Source organism: Myxine glutinosa, chromosome 1 (genome assembly GCF_964187855.1).
Source record: "Myxine glutinosa chromosome 1, kmMyxGlut1.1, whole genome shotgun sequence".
In the NCBI taxonomy this organism is placed as follows: domain Eukaryota; kingdom Metazoa; phylum Chordata; class Myxini; order Myxiniformes; family Myxinidae; genus Myxine; species Myxine glutinosa.
Window position 1 is genome coordinate 3048915 of NC_136261.1, and position 18433 is coordinate 3067347.

The following is an 18433-nucleotide window of genomic DNA, read 5'->3' on the forward strand; positions in this document are numbered from 1 at the left end:
GCAATTTATCCCTGGTATTTATCCTTCCCAACTTTGGCAATTTATCTCTGGTATTTATCCTTCCCAACTTTGGCAATTTATATCTGGTATTTATCCTTCCCAACTTTGGCAATTTATCTTTGGTATTTATCCTACCCAACTTTGGCAATTTATCTCTGGTATTTATCCTTCCCAAATTTGGCAATTTATATCTGGTATTTATTCTTCCCAACTTTAGCAATCTATCTCTGGTATTTATCCTTCCCAAATTTATCAACTTATCTCTGGTATTTATCCTTCCCAACTTTGGCAATTTATCTCTGGTATTTATCCTTCCCAAATTTGGCAATTTATATCTGGTATTTATTCTTCCCAACTTTAGCAATCTATCTCTGGTATTTATCCTTCCCAAATTTATCAACTTATCTCTGGTATTTATCCTTCCAAACTTTGGCAATTTATATCTGGTATTTATCCTTCCCAACTTTAGCAATCTATCTCTGGTATTTATCCTTCCCAACTTTAGCAATTTATCTCTGGTATTTATCCTTCACAACTTTGGCAATTTATCCCTGGTATTTATCCTTCCCAACTTTGGCAATTTATCTCTGGTATTTATCCTTCCCAACTTTGGCAATCTATCTCTGGTATTTATCTTTCCCAACTTTAGCAATTTATCTCTGGTATTTATCCTTCCCAACTTTAGCAATTTATCTCTGGTATTTATCTTTCCCAACTTTGGCAATTTATCCCTGGTATTTATCCTTCCCAACTTTGGCAATTTATCTCTGGTATTTATCCTTCCCAACTTTGGCAATTTATCTCTGGTATTTATCCTTCCCAACTTTAGCAATTTATCTCTGGTATTTATCTTTCCCAACTTTGGCAATTTATCCCTGGTATTTATCCTTCCCAACTTTGGCAATTTATCTCTGGTATTTATCCTTCCCAACTTTAGCAATTTATCTCTGGTATTTATCTTTCCCAACTTTGGCAATTTATCCCTGGTATTTATCCTTCCCAACTTTGGCAATTTATCTCTGGTATTTATCCTTCCCAACTTTGGCAATTTATCTCTGGTATTTATCCTTCCCAACTTTAGCAATTTATCTCTGGTATTTATCTTTGGTATTTATCCTTCCCAACTTTGGCAATCTATCTCTGGTATTTATCCTTCCCAACTTTAGCAATTTATCTCTGGTATTTATCCTTCCCAACTTTAGCAATTTATCTCTGGTATTTATCTCTGGTATTTATCCTTCCCAACTTTGGCAATCTATCTCTGGTATTTATCTTTCCCAACTTTAGCAATTTATCCCTGGTATTTATCCTTCCCAACTTTGGCAATTTATCCCTGGTATTTATCCTTCCCAACTTTGGCAATTTATCTCTGGTATTTATCCTTCCCAACTTTAGCAATTTATCTCTGGTATTTATCCTTCCCAACTTTAGCAATTTATCTCTGGTATTTATCTCTGGTATTTATCCTTCCCAACTTTGGCAATCTATCTCTGGTATTTATCTTTCCCAACTTTAGCAATTTATCCCTGGTATTTATCCTTCCCAACTTTGGCAATTTATCCCTGGTATTTATCCTTCCCAACTTTGGCAATTTATCTCTGGTATTTATCCTTCCCAACTTTGGCAATTTATCTCTGGTATTTATCCTTCCCAACTTTAGCAATTTATCTCTGGTATTTATCTTTCCCAACTTTGGCAATTTATCCCTGGTATTTATCCTTCCCAACTTTGGCAATTTATCTCTGGTATTTATCCTTCCCAACTTTGGCAATTTATCCCTGGTATTTATCCTTCCCAACTTTGGCAATTTATCTCTGTTATTTATCCTTCCCAACTTTGGCAATTTATCTCTGTTATTTATCCTTCCCAACTTTGGCAATTTATCTCTGGTATTTATCCTTCCCAACTTTGGCTGCACATATCCCAACATGTGAATACTTTGTGCTAGCAGGTTGTCATAAAGCCAAACAAACCGGCTGACCCCCGTTTTAACCTCATCTCTCCAAACGGATTGGCTTTACAAACATTTGAGTGAATCACAGTCCAATGCCACTTCCAACTATGTTGGTTCATTCCAAGTTAAATCAATGAGTGATATGTTTGACCATTTCTGCTGCTTCAGATACATGTCTTGCTAACATGACACGGCCGCCGGTTTATTGTCCGGGCAGTACGGATCGATGAGTCGTGTGAGGTTCGTCTGACATGAGGTGCGTTTCATCATCAGGAACATCCAGAGCACCAGCTGGTAGGGTGAGAGGACGGAAGAGTATGAGAGGTTGGGGAAAGTAAAGAAAAGGTGTTAAAGCAAAACTTCCTTCTGTTCTTCCTCTTTGTTTGCCTCGTTTTACATTTCACAGATTGGTGTATTTATGGTACAAACTAAAGCGACAGGATAGTTCCTTTGTTTGTGTGTCAGCACTTCCATATTCTCATATTTCTCCAACATTGTTGCATGTATTCCCGAATTATCTAACTTCATGTGAATCCAAAAAGCACAAGTTCAAATTATCCAGCGAATTTCCCGTTTTCCCGTTTCTCTTTTATATAATCTACGTACACACTTCTCTTAGAATCACCCGACACTGTAAATTAATCTTTTCCTGCATTTTTCATTTCCCTCTTCAAATGCATCCCATTGTTCTCACCTCCATCTGGTGGCAGAAGCCGATCTCGACTCATTTCCCCATAAGCTTGATGCACACAAGGCATTGCAGAACCTCGAGTCCATCGTACCGAGAGATCACCTGGTGTTGATAATGCAGCGAACTCTTCGCAAGGCATGTAGGGATACACCACCTCAAACCGCTTTTCATCGGTCCTTAAGTTCCTTGGAGGCAGGTACGGTAGAGCAGGTGACATAGCTCCTGATTGGTCAGGCATGAAGGACAAATCACTGCAACTGATCCCATCGGGATAGCAAAGGGCACAGGTTTGAGGATCATTTGAAGTCTAAGGAGGGGTTGTTGGGATGTTGAGAATATCACCTATGGCAAGAGGTCAGGACACTGCCTGCATTGTTGTTACCTTTGTTATGAAATGGAAATATCCACTCCAGGCTTGTGCCAACAAAGCAATTTGCCATTCACAGATCCAAAATGAGGGCTGTCATGGCCAATCATGAACTCTAAAAGTGGGGCAGACATGCAAAAGAATTGTGCCCTTTGTGATTAAAGCATACAAGGTGTTCACAGCATAAAGTACCATTCTCAGGGAGGAAGAAAAGTCCCTAAAATAACCCCATTACGGCCACCATCTTGGATTTCAAAATGGCTGTGCTTGTGTGATTGGTCGTTTGTCACGCCTTGTTGTATAACGTTAAAAGACATTGGGCACAGGACTTTGCTTCTTGCACTCCAAGGTCTCCAGCAAATCAATGAATGTGTTAACCAGAAAGCATACCTTAGAACACACGGGCCCATGCCAAATGTATGATATTCTTGAAATGAGTTTTACGTATCAATCTACTTTCTTTCATTTGACCATTTACTGTGGGATGGTCACTCTCGCAAGACCAACACTATGCAAGACTTACTGACTTCCTCTACTCCCATAACCAACATGTGGCTCAACGGAATCATTTCACCTTCTCTCCTTGTCGAGGCTGGAGTTCCCCAAGGCAGTGTTCGAGGCCCAGTCCTATTGCTGATTTTCATCAATGATCTCTCTGACTCTCGAAAATCCCTTTTATCTATTTGCTGACGAGTCCACCCTCTGCCGTGACATCCCTCATGATTCAGACAGGCCTGGCTGCAGCCTCTTCCCTCTCTTCAGATCTTGGAAAAAAAAAATCACAAGATGGTGAAACACTTGGAATATGGCATGTCTTTCAATGCAGACAAATCTGACACTCTCACTATTTCTCTCTCTCCGAAATCCCATCGGGACAATGCTCATCGGACCGTCCGGCAAACCCTCCACGTACTCTCTTAACAATCCTCTTGAGGAAGTTCAGTCATTCAAACTCCTGGTCTCGCTATCAGCCAGGATCTTTCTTGGGAAAACCACATTTAAAGTTGGCCTCCAAAGCCAGCCGCCCAATGGGCATCCTCCGTCGTACAGTCTTTCCTTGGCACACCTGAACTCCTATCCACCTAAAAGGCCTTCATACGCAGCTTGATGGAGTACTGCTCTCCCCTCTGGGCTGGCTCCAGTGCCTCTGTCTCATTTCTGGTCTTGCACCCTTTGTTGTTTGTGCTTTGCTCCCCCACCCCCTAGGTTTCTGCAGGGTGCACGCAGTCCACCAGCAACCCCTTTTTGGTTAAACCAAGATCACTGCTCACCTCGACTCATCCGTTCAACTTTTTTCCCACCTATGGACTCAACTTCCACATTCTCTTCAATCTCATTCTTCGTTCCAGGTCTTCAAGACAGCTGTTCACCACCATCTCAGATGATCGATCCCCATTCCAAAACTTTGATCTTTTCTCCACCCATTAATCCCCCGCCCTTGCCCCCTCCTTCCAAATTTCCAGTTTTTCCTTCCTCAGATTTTCCTTCTGTATCCGTCTTGTCCACCCCATGCAACCTTTCCTGGTCCCGTTCCTCCCCACACCCATTGTGTGTCCAATCTCCCTCTGTTTTGTCCTTAACCTCAGCTGTTAGGGTTTCCCATGTCCCCCATTCCCTCACAGCTGTTCCTCTTGCCATGTGATGTCCTGATCCATTCATTGTTTGAGCTTTTCCACGAACCTCGACTCTGTATACAAAACAAATATACCATTGCCCTTATCCAATCTGGCTATTTGAAAGGCAAGTACCAAAGGCAACTAAACATAATCAGGGTCCCAGACCAAAGAAAAAAGGTTCTCGGCCCAGAAATCCGAGTAGCGTCAGCGAAGGTAAACGCCTATTCCTTCAGAGCGAATGCCCAACCTAAACACGTTCAAGCTTTGTTACATCAGCTTTTAATCATCGCACTTTATCGGATGACGAGGCAAGAGGCAACGCACACCAAGATAGACAAGACACCGGAACCTCCGGGTCGCGCATGCGCGATCGCAATGATGCATATGCGTACGTCACCAACAGTAACCACATTACCATATAATGGCGTAGAACCTTCATTCAACCTTTTATCTGTCTTAGAAGTGGAGCTTTTATGGATATTGGTTGGCAATGGTGGCCATTTTGAAATCCAATATGGCTGCCATGTTAATAGGGCCAGTTTTAGCATGACTCCACTACTGAAAATGCTGAGTTTATGTTGATTTCACATCCTGCCAAATGTCATGCCTTCATCACAAAGTGCACAATTGCTTCAAATTATGACAAATATCTGCCGCACGATTACATTGATCAGTACAGTCTTAATCATCATTTGGATGGAGCTTCAACATAAAGTTTGTGCACAATCCAATCCCTGTGCCAATCTCGCACCTGAGCTGTACCACTGGGCCGATACATCTCCCCGTACCCGTGCAGCGCCCCGTGCCCATGGAATAACTGACCTGCTGGCTGCAGAAGGTGTTGTCCAAAGGTAGGTGGGCTAGGTTGCAGTCCAATGAAAAAACAGAGCCTGTGGGTAATGTTGGCCACATTATGTAGTTACTTTGATGATAGTGACCTGCCAGATCAGGGATGGACTCTCTGCCAAACACTGCAAGTCAAAGAAAGTGGGAAACGAGTGTTTACACGTGGTACATGCTTGGTAGCCTCCGGTACACGTGTCCATCTGCGCTTTAGCTGATGATTCGCCAATAAGCGATGAAACCGGTCCGGCACCTGAGGGGGTGTCTAGCATTGGGATTCTCTTGTGTGTACTGTGTGTAAATGTTGTTGCAGCTGTGGAGGGACTCTGGGAAGAGTTTGAATCAGCTGTGGAAAACTCTGGCAAGGAAGAGCTTACCTTGTGCAGTCTTTCATGATTGCAGTTATGCAGCTTTCTGCTGGTAGAAGAGCATGGGAGGAGTCCATGTATTTATATCTATACCTATAAAAGGCAAAAATGTCTCTCTCTCTTTGTTTGTATGTGTTCTATGCATCTTTTAAGTTACAAACTCGGTGTACAAATACAACTTTCTGTGGGATGTAACACAGACGATGAGGCTATGTGGCTACGGTGTCACATGGGGGTGTGGAAGGGGCTGGGAATAATTTCTCAATGTAAATATGTGTGGTGTAAATATGTGTGGTGTTCTCTAAAGCACATGCTCACTATTTTGCCCAACTTGCAGCTTCCTAGCTCAAAGGATGGCTGAGATATCACCCGGACAAACAAGAAAACAAACAACCGGAGTGAAAATTGAGTACTCCCTTACAGCGCGCGTCATCGCCGGGTGCCCGCCAATGACGTCATGCAGTGCCTGGAGATGGCATAGGAAAGGAGCGGTGTACAAAAAAAAATAGAGAGAGGGCGAGGGAGAGGGAGTAGATTATGGAGGATTGTGATGACACCTTGTTCGTTGTGACCATCAAGCTCCATATGTTCATCATGACTCATGCGCTGGTTCTTCATACAGTGCACAAAGCCACTGGTCTGATCGGCATGGTGTTCGCCTTTTCGTCCGTGCCGCCGTTCATGGTGGCGCCGAGTGGGCTTGGTTTCCACTCGTTTACGACAATGTGTGCAGCCACGTTGTTTACACAGGTAAGCAATCACCATGCATCCTGCCACGGCGAGCATGGACAATGCGAGGCCAAGTCCAGGAGCAAAATGTGCACCCAATTTGATTTGATCCGACCTCGTGTTGTTATCCCGCGGATTGGACCGTTTCCACAAGTTGTTCAGGCTCTAAGGTGGACATTAGGGAAAAGACCAGAAGAAAATTGAAGGGGTAGGATGAGAGGAAAATTGGAGAGAACAAGCTGGTAGAGAAAACGAGTTGGCAAGACCCATGGAATGGGAATCAAGAGGACAATTTGTACATGTGGATAACTGGGATAATAAATAAAAGTAATTTAAAAACTATCATCAAAATCCATGTCATTGGACCTGTTTGGTAAAAACTGGGAAAGTGGAAGGGTTATTGCAGTCAAACCTCCCAAATAACACAGTGCGATATAAATACAAGTCCAATTCACGAGTCTCTCTTCCATGAGCCTCGACTTGGAATAAAAAATTCATTTCTTCATGTCACTGTTATACACAATCCTGATATAGATTATAAAATGCATTTGGAATGAAGGGATTTTCTAAAGTTAATGAATACTTTCACATTCTGCTTTCCCTGTTTTTACAAAATGGATTCAAACCATCTTAACTACGGGGCTGTCCGTTTAGTCGTCATAGCAAAAGGTATCGATAGGTCAGGAGCATCTCACAAGATCACCAATCGTTTACTCCTCATCGGCCTGGATTGTCCTTTGGTTACTCCGCAAGCACCTCAAATCCTCAAGCTCTCGTCTTCACAAATAGTGCGGTACAAGTTGTTTACCGTATCCCTTTACAGGTATACAGTGACCAGTCAGCAACTCTGGAGGTGCCCTGTGGGACGGAGCAGGTGGAGGTGTCATACCCGATCGGTCAGGGAATATGGCCGACAACTAATCCGAAACATCACGAGTCGGTTTGAACCATTGTTTGATCCAGGACCGTCTCAGGTTCTTACATTCGCGGGGGATATGTTCCTGGAAAATGCCGTGAATTTGGAATCCGCGAATGTGGGGACATTGTTTCAATGGAAAAAGGGGGGGATAGGTTCCCAGCAGTTTGTGATTCATAAGGGAAAATCAAAAACCCCACGAAAAACCACGAATATGCAGAGCTCAGGGCCGCAAATGCTGAAGCAAACCACAAATACATCCGCAAAAAAAAAAACCGGAAATGCACCGCAAATGTAGGGGTCCGACTGTATCAATACCACAGGGAAAAGGCGACCTCAAAACCGAGAAGGCTTTAACCTCCCACTCCCTCTCCTCCCCTCCTCCCCCTTTTCCCTTTTCCCCACATCCCTCGCCGGTGAAAAGTCAAAAAGAAGATGGTTAGATTGAATAATTAAATGGGATCTAGACGATTGATTGTGACTAATTGTTGAAAGAATACAGTGTAGACAGTGCGGTGAGTGTGACTAGAGTGAGTGAAAGGTTGATGATGGTGAAAATGATGATTGGAAAACTCTTGGTGAACGTCATCTCGGGATATGCTCCGCAGGTTGGTCGGAGTGACGAAGAGAAGGACAAGTTCTGGTGTGCAATGGAGAAGCTGATGGAAAACGTGAAAGATGAGGAAGTTGTTGTGGTAGGAGGAGACTTAAATGGACATGTGGGAAGGAGTATGGATGGTTTTGAGGGAGATCATGGGGGTTACAGATATGGTGTGAGGAATGGAGAAGGTGAAAGGATTTTGGAGTTTGCTGATGGAGCTGATTTGTTGATTTGTAATACTCAGTTCCAGAAAGAGGATAATAAGCTTGTTACATACACGTCAGGTGGGTCGACGACAACCGTTGACTACCTGCTGGTGCGTCGGCGAGATAGGGGGCACCTCCGGGACACAAAGGTGATCCCGGGGGAGGAGGCTGTTTCACAGCACACACTTGGTTGTCTGCGACATAAGGGTGAAAGGTGCGAGGAGAGCACGGCGGGTGAAGTACCAACCGAAAATGAAGGTGTGGAGGTTGAAAGAGGTGACAGTGAGGGAGGCAATAAAAGAGAGGCTGAGAATGGCAGAGGATGATGTGGTTGAGCTTGAAAGTGGTTGGATGTCAATGAAAGATAGTCTGTTGGGAGCTGTTGGTGAGGAATGTGGATGGACAAAAGGACCACCGAGGCACTCGGAAACATGGTGGTGGGATGATGAAGTTGGAAAGAAGATTGACGAGTAGAGGAAGAAGTTCAAGGAGTGGCAGAAGGCGAAGGGTATGGGGGCAGAAAAGGCAGAGCATGAAAGTTATAAGGCAGGCAAGAAGGCTGCAAAGAAAGAGGCAGCAAAGGCGCAGGAGGCATGTAGGAAAATGTTCGGAGAACGCTTGGATTTGGAAGAGGGTCAGAGAGCGGTATTCAGGATTGCAAAGCAGATAGCGAAAGAGAGGTGTGATGTGATGGGGGTGAGTTGCTTGAAGGATGAAGTGGGACAAATCGTTGTGGACCCAGATGGAATTAAAGGAAGATGGAAGAGATATATGAAAATTCTGTTGAATGCATAGAATGAATGGGATGGCAACATAGAGAGTAACCCAGTTTTAGGACCGGCAGAGAAGATAACTGAGAAGGAAGTTGAGGAAGCGATAAAAGCAATGAAGAGTAGAAAAGCGGGAGGGCCGACGGGAGTTGTGGGAGATATGTTGAAGGCAGCAGGAAGTTGGGGTGTGAAGAGAATGACAGAGATCTGTAAATTGGTGGTGAAAGAAGGCCGCATTCCAGTGGATTGGGAACTGAGTACCCTCGCCCCTCTATACAAGAGGAAAGGTGACCCTCTAGACTGTGGCTGGTATCGAGCGATAAAGTTATTGGAGCATGGAATGAAGGTATTGGAAAGGGTGTTTGGAGAGGAGGATAAGGAACAAAGTGAAGATCGACGAAATGCAGTTTGGATTTATGCCAGGAAGAGGAACGACAGATGCGCTTTTTATTGCGAGGCAGTTGCAGGAGAAGTACATGGAGAAGAGGAAGAAGTTGTTTCTTGGGTTTGTTGATCTGGAGAAAGCATTCGATTGGGATCCACGCAAAGTATTGACATGGGCATTGAGGAAGTTAGGAGTGGAGGAATGGTTGATCAGAGTAGTGATGGCAATTTACAAAAGAGTACGCACAGCTGTAAAGACGAAGGACGGGAACAGTGGTGAGTTTGAGGTGAAGGTGGGAGTGCATCAGGGGTCGGTACTAAGTCCACTACTATTTGTAGCTGTGATGGAGGTGCTGGCTCAGAACGTAAAGGAGGGTTTACCGTGGGAGTTGTTGTATGCAGATGATCTGGTGTTGATTGCAGAAAGTATGGATGGACTGAAGGAGAAGATGAACAAGTGGAAGGGATGTATGGAGAGAAAAGGTCTGAAGGTGAATATCGGAAAAAACGAAGGTGATGGCAAGTGGAAAAGCATGTGGTGAGGTGGAAAGAACTGGGAAGTGGCCGTGTGCTGTTTGCAGGAAGCGTGTCGGAGTGAATTCCATTCAATGTACAATGTCCGCTGAGTGGGTTCATCAAAAATGTAGTGGTCTGCGAGGGTCATTTACCAGTGTGGCAGCTACATTCAAATGTAAGGTGTGCACAGAGGGAGCTGCAGATGGAGGAAATGTTGAGTTGGATCTTGGAGACGGCGTGAAGCTGGAAGGTGTGAAAACATTTTGTTACCGAGGAGACATGCTGAATGGAGAAGGTGGATCAGACTCGGCAATGGTTGCTGGAATGAGACGTGCATGGAAGAAGTTTCGGGAACTGAGTGGCGTTGTGACGAGGAGGAGAGTGTCGCTGAAGCTGAAGGGAAAGGTGTCTGCTGCATGTGTGAGAAGTGTTATGATTTATGGGAGCGAGACATGGGTAATGAACGTAGGGCAGCAACGAAGGCTGGAAAGGGTGGAAATGCGAATGGTTCGGTGGATGTGTGGAGTATCGTTGAGAGAGAGGAAGACAAATGATGAATTGCGAAAGATGATGGGAATAGAGCCTGTGATTGATGCTGTGAAGAGGAACAGGTTGAGATGGTTTGGTCATGTGTTGAGGAAGGATGAAAGTGACTGGTTGAGAAGAGTGATGGAAATGAATGTAGAAGGAAGTAGAGGACGGGGAAGACCGAGAAAGACTTGGCTAAAGATGGTTGAAGAAGAAATGCGGGCAAAGGGGTTAACAAGGAGAGATGCAGAAAATAGGGCAAAATGGAGAAGATTGTCATGGGGACCGCAAGGCTAACCCCCGCTCTAGCAGGGAAAATGGCCTTAAAATGCATGTTGTTGTTGGTGTTGTTGTTGTTGTTGAAAGAACACAATGCTGGTGAGAATGCTCCAAAGAGAGTCAGCGGGGGGTGAGGAGGATGACGGGGGGTGAGGAGGATGGCGGAGGGTGAGGAGGAGGGCGGGGAGTAAGGAGGAGGGCGGGGGGTGAGGAGGAGGGGGGAGATGGGGGATGACGGGAGAGGATAGGACATGGCGATTTATATGGAGGGATGGTTGGAGTAATGGAGAAATGGTGATGAGTCAAAGCTCGACAGTTGTTATGAACAGAGTGAGGATGAGGGACAGAAACAGAGTTAAACAGAGCACTGAATGTGGTAGTAGCAGGAAAAGAGACACAAGGAAGAGACAACTTGACGATGGGTCAAAGGTTGGAGATGGCTCGATAAACCAGCACATCACCCCCTTACAATGACACACATGAGCATGCACGCGTACACACACACACACCACACACACACACACACACACACACACACACACACACACTCACACACACACACACACACACACACACACACACACACACACACACACACACACACACACACACTAAACTTGCAAATACAATTCTGACACCTGAACCATTCCTCTACCCCCATCGAAGGCTCCCCACTCCCCCCACCCCCACCCCAAAGCCTCAACCTTAAGTCCTCACCCTCCCCTTCCCAACATTGAAGCATCTATCTATGCCCTCCCCGCTTCAAGCCTACAAACCCTTCCCAACCCTCCCACCACAGCTCACCCCCTCTCCAACCACCAAATGCCCTCAACCCCCACTCCCTCAACCTCCCCCTTCCACATTGGTCCCATCTTTACTTCTCCCACTCATAAAAGCAAATGGACGTTCCCACATCGAAAAAGCGGGATATTGAACGCTTTCTGTCTCCCCGATCATGCCATCACCAACCTCACAGAATCCCATCACGGTCTTCTGTTCAACTCACAGGAAGAAAATAGTCGGAAACGAGGGGGAAAAAGGAAATACTGTAAAATTTCATAACCCACATGGTTTTAGTAATTTTGTTGTGTGGAGTTAATGGCCGCCAGTTGGCCATCTTTGATGGGATTACAATCTGGAAAAAAAAGCCCTCCTTCATTATCTGCTTGCCAAGTTTGAACAACATCGGCAAATGCATGTCTGGGAAATGGTCGAGGATGTGCACAACATGAGGTTGTTGGTTTTGTTTTTTTTACACCTGTTTTTTTTTTTTTTTACAGTTTTTGTTTTTTTGTCGTCGTCATCGTCATGGCGTGGGATGTGGACAGTGTCATGGAGTGACAAGCTACCTGGATAAACATCCTGGCTTGCTCAAGATGACAAGGAAGGTCTTCACATTTGCCTGGCGGGAGTAAATCTGACCCATGATGGTAAAATATGGCTGGAGTCACAGCTGCGCCCCAGAGACTGTGTGGTTTCGTTTATTGAGCGTCAGGGCAAAACGTTAAACTGTTGTGTTACCAGGCCAAAAGAGCACAAGATCTGCCAGCAACCCTCTTCAGGTGAAACTACCAAAATCAAGACTCTCTGCTCACCTTCACCTTTTCATTCCTCTTTTCTTCCGCCTCTGGAACAAACTCCCTCACTCTCTTCAATGCCACTCCTCCCTCCAGGTCTTTAAAACAGCTGTTCACCACCATCTCTTGTCTTCCCCCATTCTTATACAGCAAGAAACTATCAACTAGATTCAGGTAAGTTTGTTGATTATTTATTTGAAAACTTTTTGTTCCGTTTGAATTCCAGTCTGTTCCTGTTATAGCATTTACCTTAAAATAGTCTTCCTTTTTAGTGGAGTTTCAAATGACTAGGGCATGCCCGTACTATATATATATCTAAAATTATATCCCCCCCCTCTATTTACATGAAATGGTTTGGTCCATTCGCAAAGCCAAAGCGAACGGCTTGCGAGTTCGGTGACAATCCCCCCCCCTCTATTTACATGAAATGGTTTGGTCCATTCGCAAAGCCAAAGCGAACGGCAGTTACGAATCGCAGTTACGATGAATCGCAAATTAGTTTTAATTAGTTTTAAAACATAGTTTAACGCCAACATAGTTTGCCAACGTGAAATAAATGAATACGCTCTCAAATGTGCCGTCCGAGGCAGAGTCTGTTCGCCACGTTCGGCACACGTGATAGCTCGCTGCTCTCTGATTGGTTGAATCGTTTTTTGGACATAGCTCGGTAACTACTTGTCCGATTAATTTCAAACCTTGAAAAGGCACATCCTCGGGTCCCCAGCAATATACCTGGCAAGTTTCAAGTATATCGGACCGGTAGTTGTCGAGAAACAGCGGTCACAGACAAACACACACACACACACACAGACACACACACACACACACACAGAGATTAGTGGAATTATAGATAGATAATCGTACCCATCCCTCTCTGTACCCACCGTACCCAGTCGTACCCAGCTGCTCCTGAACTCTGTGTCCTTTCCTCCTGACAAGGTGGAAAAGTTTCTGTCAACCCTCGACTCTGATTCTGCAACTGGACCTGACGGCATCAGCCCACGGGTCCTAAAATCCTGTTCTTCCGCTCTTTCACGCCCTCTCTCTGTTCTCTTCACCCTCTCTTTTGCTCAAGGTCATCTGCCATCTGCTTGGAAATCTGCCAACATCACCGCTTTGCACAAAAAAGGTGCAAAAACAGATCCTAGCAACTAAAGACCAATCAGCCTTCTCCCAATTATCAGCAAAGTCATGGAATCCATCATTGCTTCAGATATGAAATCTTTCCTCTTCTCCAATGGCTTGATCTCTGATCATCAATTTGGTTTCACACCTGGTCACTCTACTCTGGACATGCTGCTTCTGCTTTCTCAACAATGGATGGAGGTCCTCAATCCCAAACAGGAAATTACAGCTGTCTCCCTTGACATATCACGTGCCTTCGATACGGTCTGGCACCCCGCTCTGCTCAACAAACTCACCTCCTTTGGTATCCATGGAAATCTCCACGCATGGCTGGCGGACCTCCTCTCTAGTCGTAGTCAACGTGTGGCCCTGAATGGGTTTCTCTCATCTCCTCTTCCTGTTCAGGCTGGAGTTCCCCAAGGCAGTGTTCTGGGCCCTGTGCTTTTTCTGGTCTTCATCAATGATCTCTCTGACTCTCTTGAAAATCCTCTCATTCTCTTTGCTGACGACTCTACTCTCTGTCGCTCCATTCCTCATCCCTCAGATCGGCAGTCTGCAGCCTCCTCACTCTCTGCAGACCTGGACAAAATCACAGACTGGGCAAACAAGTGGAACATGTCTTTCAATCCTGACAAATCTCACACTCTTACGATGTCTCTCCGAAAAGACCGACTGGACAACCCTCCCATCAACTTTCTGAATAATCCTCTCCAAGAAGTTCTGTCACTCAAGCTTTTGGGTCTCACTATCTGCCATGATCTTTCCTGGGAAAACCACATTTCAAATCTGGCCTCCAAAGCCAGTCGCCGACTGGGCACCCTCCGTTATGCGAAGTCCTTCCTTGGCACACCTGAGCTCCTCACCACATACAAGGCTTTCATCCACAGCTCAATGGAATACTGCTCTCCCCTCTGGGCTGGTGCTCCTGCCTCACACCTAGCTCGTCGTCACGCTATTGAAACCAAAGCGTTCAGAATCATTGGAATCTCCCGCGATGAAGCTAACTCCAAGGGCTTTTCACTCACTCACCGCAGGCAGGTTGGTGGTCTTTCCGTCTTCTACCGAGTCCTCTCTGGCCTTGCCCCCCACCCCCAGCTCTCTCTGGGCTCTGTCCCCCAAATATTCCTACAGGTCGCACAAGATCTGCCTGCAACCCTCTTATGGTTAAACTGCCAAAATCAAGACTCTCTGCTCACCTTCACTCCTTCATTCCTCTTTTCTCCCGCCTCTGGAACAAACTTCCTCACTCTCTTCAATCCCACTCCACCCTCCAGGTCTTTAAAACAGCTGTTCACCACCATCTCTTATCTTCCCCCATTCAAAACCTTGATCTTTTCTACCCCTGCTAATTTCACCCCAAATCCACTTTTTTGAAATACCAACTTCTGCTGGGAAGTCCTTGGTGTCCTTGTGTTTTATACTTCTCCCACCCCCCCCCCCCCTTCCCACGCCTCCTCCCCCCAAGCCCTCTCCCTCCCACACATCTCCCTGATCTCAGATGTTATGTTTGTGTGCTTCCCCTTCTCTCCCCATCTTGTTTTCCGCTCCCTCTTTTTATATATTTTGTTTGTCTGGTTGATTTGTTTGTGAAATAAATGTTAGCTCTTTGACGAGCTTCGATTCAGTATACAAAAAAAATAAAAATAAAAAATAAAATAAAAAATCCAAAACCTTGATCTTTTCTCCCTCCGTTCAAACACCCCAAATCCACCTCTTTCAATCCCCAACTTCTTTCCTGAAATTCCTTGTAGTGAAACTATAATTCACCAAATGTCCGTCTGTCAGTTCGAAGGTACTGCAAAAACGGCTCAACCGACCGATCGCAACGATATTTTGGGTGGGTATTCCTGGGACCCCTGGGAGTAAAATAGGCTGTATTGTTTTTCCAATTTTTCCAATTTTTCAGCTTTTCCAAACACGATGGAATAATATTTACCGATATGAACAGTGATGTGGCTTTTGTTGAAATTATACGTACCAGGAGAGAGTAGATCGACTCCTGACGAACTCTTCCTATATAACGTGCGGCTCCGAAGTAACACGGCAGCGTGTGCAAAGCGACTGAGAAACAGGTGTAGTGGCCGCTTCCATATTACAGATTCGGTGCGCACGCTTCACACATAAATGTGCAACTGAGAAAGACGTGTCGCGGCCACTTCTGTTTTGCAGAATTCAATCTTTTTTCAAAATGGACGCCATGTACTGTTTAGATTTTGATGATTTGCATGTGATATGATTCAACGGATGTTTATATGAATAGTTTAAAATTTAAAAAAAGGCCTTCTGATATTTTACCTTTTCATTTGGGCTTCACAATTGAAGCCCCGCCCATAGGGTGGGGACCGTTGCTGGTAGTAGTGAAATTCCTCGTCGTGTTTATTTGCTTTATACCGTGTATCCGTCCCTCCTCCCCCAGCCCTCCCCTTTCCACAGATCTCCCGATGTCCCTGTTCACTACTGTTGTTGTGCTTGTGTGCTTCCCTCTCTCACCCCGTCTCCCGCTCCCTTTATTGTATGTTTTATGTGTGTCTCCGTTTATGTTTTTTGTGTTTAATATGTTAGCTCTTACACGAGTCTCGACTTTGTATCCAAAAAGAATAATAATAATAATAAAAACTAAAGTGACCACCAGTCGGCCATTTTTTTATTGCATCGCGAAACAAAATGATGTGCATATGTATACCGTCATGTATTGTCTTTGTGCCATGTATGAACAAAAGACCGAAAGGTGTCACAGACCTTGAAATCGATCCACCTCAGTGGTCGAGGCAACGTTCTGTTCATATACTGGACAAATAACTCCCAAGCAGCACTTTTGCCACTCAGGTTATGCAGGTCCTTGCTATTATCTCGGCCTCATTGGACTTGGTCCAAAATGGGGGCTTATGGATTGGGTATCACACGTGCATCAGTCCACAACCATATCTCGGACATGTATGTTTTTTGGTTCAAACTTGGCACAAGCACAGCACATGACGGCACACACATTCACCTCACCATATCTTACGATCAGATCCAAGATGGTCGACTGGAAGACTGGCGGCCATTTTAGTTGTAAAAAACCCGATATTGAACACGTCCTCAACCATTTCTCGAACACGCAATTTCGAACTTGTTCAAACTTTGCACACAGACAACGAATAACGGCTTACATATGGACGTCATTTCTTCTCGAGATCAGATCCAAGATGGCCGACTGGCTAAATCTCCTGTTTGCTCCTACCTTTCCCTTTCAATATTTCCATCCTCACCTTTTCAATTCAATTTTTTGTGATCTTTTCCTTCTTGTCTTTCGTCACTCGCATGTCAGTCACCATACGTCGATGGTGTGCAGTTAAAGCCTTTCCGGTATGGCCTCACTATTCAACACTCACATTTCTAACAAGAATGTAATCAATCTGCCTCATACTTGGCCCACTTATACACAACCAGCAGTCCAAACACAAACAACATGTATTTGAATCATTTTCCGATTCTAATTGTCTTGCTCACCTTTTCCACCAAGGTTTGAATACAAGTCGGCCTCGCATCTGAATCATTCACCAGGACGTGAAGCCAGCGGCCTGGCCCACACCGAGCGTTTGGCCATCCCGAGTCACATGTCCTGAAACCCAAGCGAAACAGGCCACGGTCTTCGGGCATTATGTCACGTGCCAGTCGTAAAAGACCATCCGTACGACCCAGGAAAAACAACACTCGCCCGACATCACGAGACTGGCGACCGTGGCGACTGGTCGTGGCCTTGCTTCCATTACAAGTACCGGAACCCATAGTAGCCTGGCTGATCCTGGAGGCCCTCGTCAGCTCAAAGGTGACCATCCCATTGCTTCCAGCATCTGGGTCCACGGCACGCAAGGTGTAAATCTCCGAGTCTCTGCTGCTGAGTGTTTGCACAAAAACCCACTCACTATCTGTGCGGGGCTTAATCAATGTGGGAAAGTTATCATTTTCATCTTCCACTACTAACACAACGTGCGATTCTGCCTTCAGGGGAGGGCGTCCACCATCCATCACAATGACGGTGAACTCAAGTCTCGATCCATCTCGTTCTCGATCCAACGGACAGGTTGTATGCAGTTCACCACTTTGGGCATCGATCCGCAGGCTCCAATTACCGATACCTGCCAATGAGTAGTTCAGAACTCCATTGGAACCGGAGTCAAGATCATAGGCAGTCAATTTACCGAGAAGACCCGCAGGACGGTTCTCGAGCAGAGCAAATGGATACAAAGACCTTGTAAAGACTGGTCCGTGATCGTTAGCATCGAGGACATGGAGCAGCAAGATGGCGTCAGTACGGCGTGCCGGTTCGCCACCATCACTGGCAGTGACATTCAGCCGATATTGGGACTTTTCGTTATGGTCCAGTTGGTGAGAGGCACGAAGGTAGCCATCGACCGGATCCAGAGATAAATACTTCGGAGCATCACACAGTGTGTAGCGGACGGTCCCGTTGGATCCGGCATCGGGGTCCCATGCTTGGACTGCGAGGAGAAACGGACAAGTACACGACCAGTAAACACGTACCATGGTCAGAGTGCATGAAAGGAAACGATACAGTGCCTTGGAATTAGAGACAAAGTAGTAAATCTGGTTCATAAAAGGATCCAAGGCATGGGGGGGGGGGGGGGGGTAAGGGGGTATTAATTAATTGGTTTCAACAACAAGAAAAAAAAATCATGAGTTAAAATAATAATTAAATACGACTGAATTACTTTTCAATTCTTTTTGTCCACAACAAGCGGGATTTTATTTACCTTTTCTTTAATTTAATTTGACTTTGAACATGTTGTGTTTGGAGTTTATCAATTTTACATTTCCATATTCGTCAGATGATAAACAAACATTCTCAACACCCTTTGGTTTCTCTGCCATCACATTCTCTTTGAGAAGAAGGGTCCATTTTGTCGACCTTGGAGCGATACATATTTGACCAGACAACGATGGATCGGGTCATTACAAT

At 45.2% G+C, this 18433-nt stretch overlaps 1 protein-coding gene across 5 annotated transcripts in view; it reads right to left on the bottom strand.

The window, feature by feature from the left end:
• Nucleotides 1-1475: 1475 nt before the first annotated feature.
• LOC137420783 (protocadherin-11 X-linked-like) overlaps nt 1476-18433 on the bottom strand; it is a 37861-nt gene continuing 20903 nt past the window's right edge. For 4 of the 5 annotated variants that reach the window (XM_068106139.2, XM_068106159.2, XM_068106168.2 and 1 more), the window contains 5 exons: nt 16963-17954; nt 6397-6733; nt 5451-5599; nt 2649-2952; nt 1476-2245 (listed from right to left, as the gene is read on the bottom strand). In XM_068106139.2, coding sequence (XP_067962240.2) covers nt 2157-2245; nt 2649-2952; nt 5451-5599; nt 6397-6733; nt 16963-17954 — 1871 coding nt within the window. In that variant the 3' untranslated portion in view covers nt 1476-2156. Of the gene's footprint in view, nt 2246-2648; nt 2953-5450; nt 5600-6396; nt 6734-16962; nt 17955-18433 lie in introns of those variants that run through there. The other variant, XM_068106195.2, reaches the window with a different exon arrangement.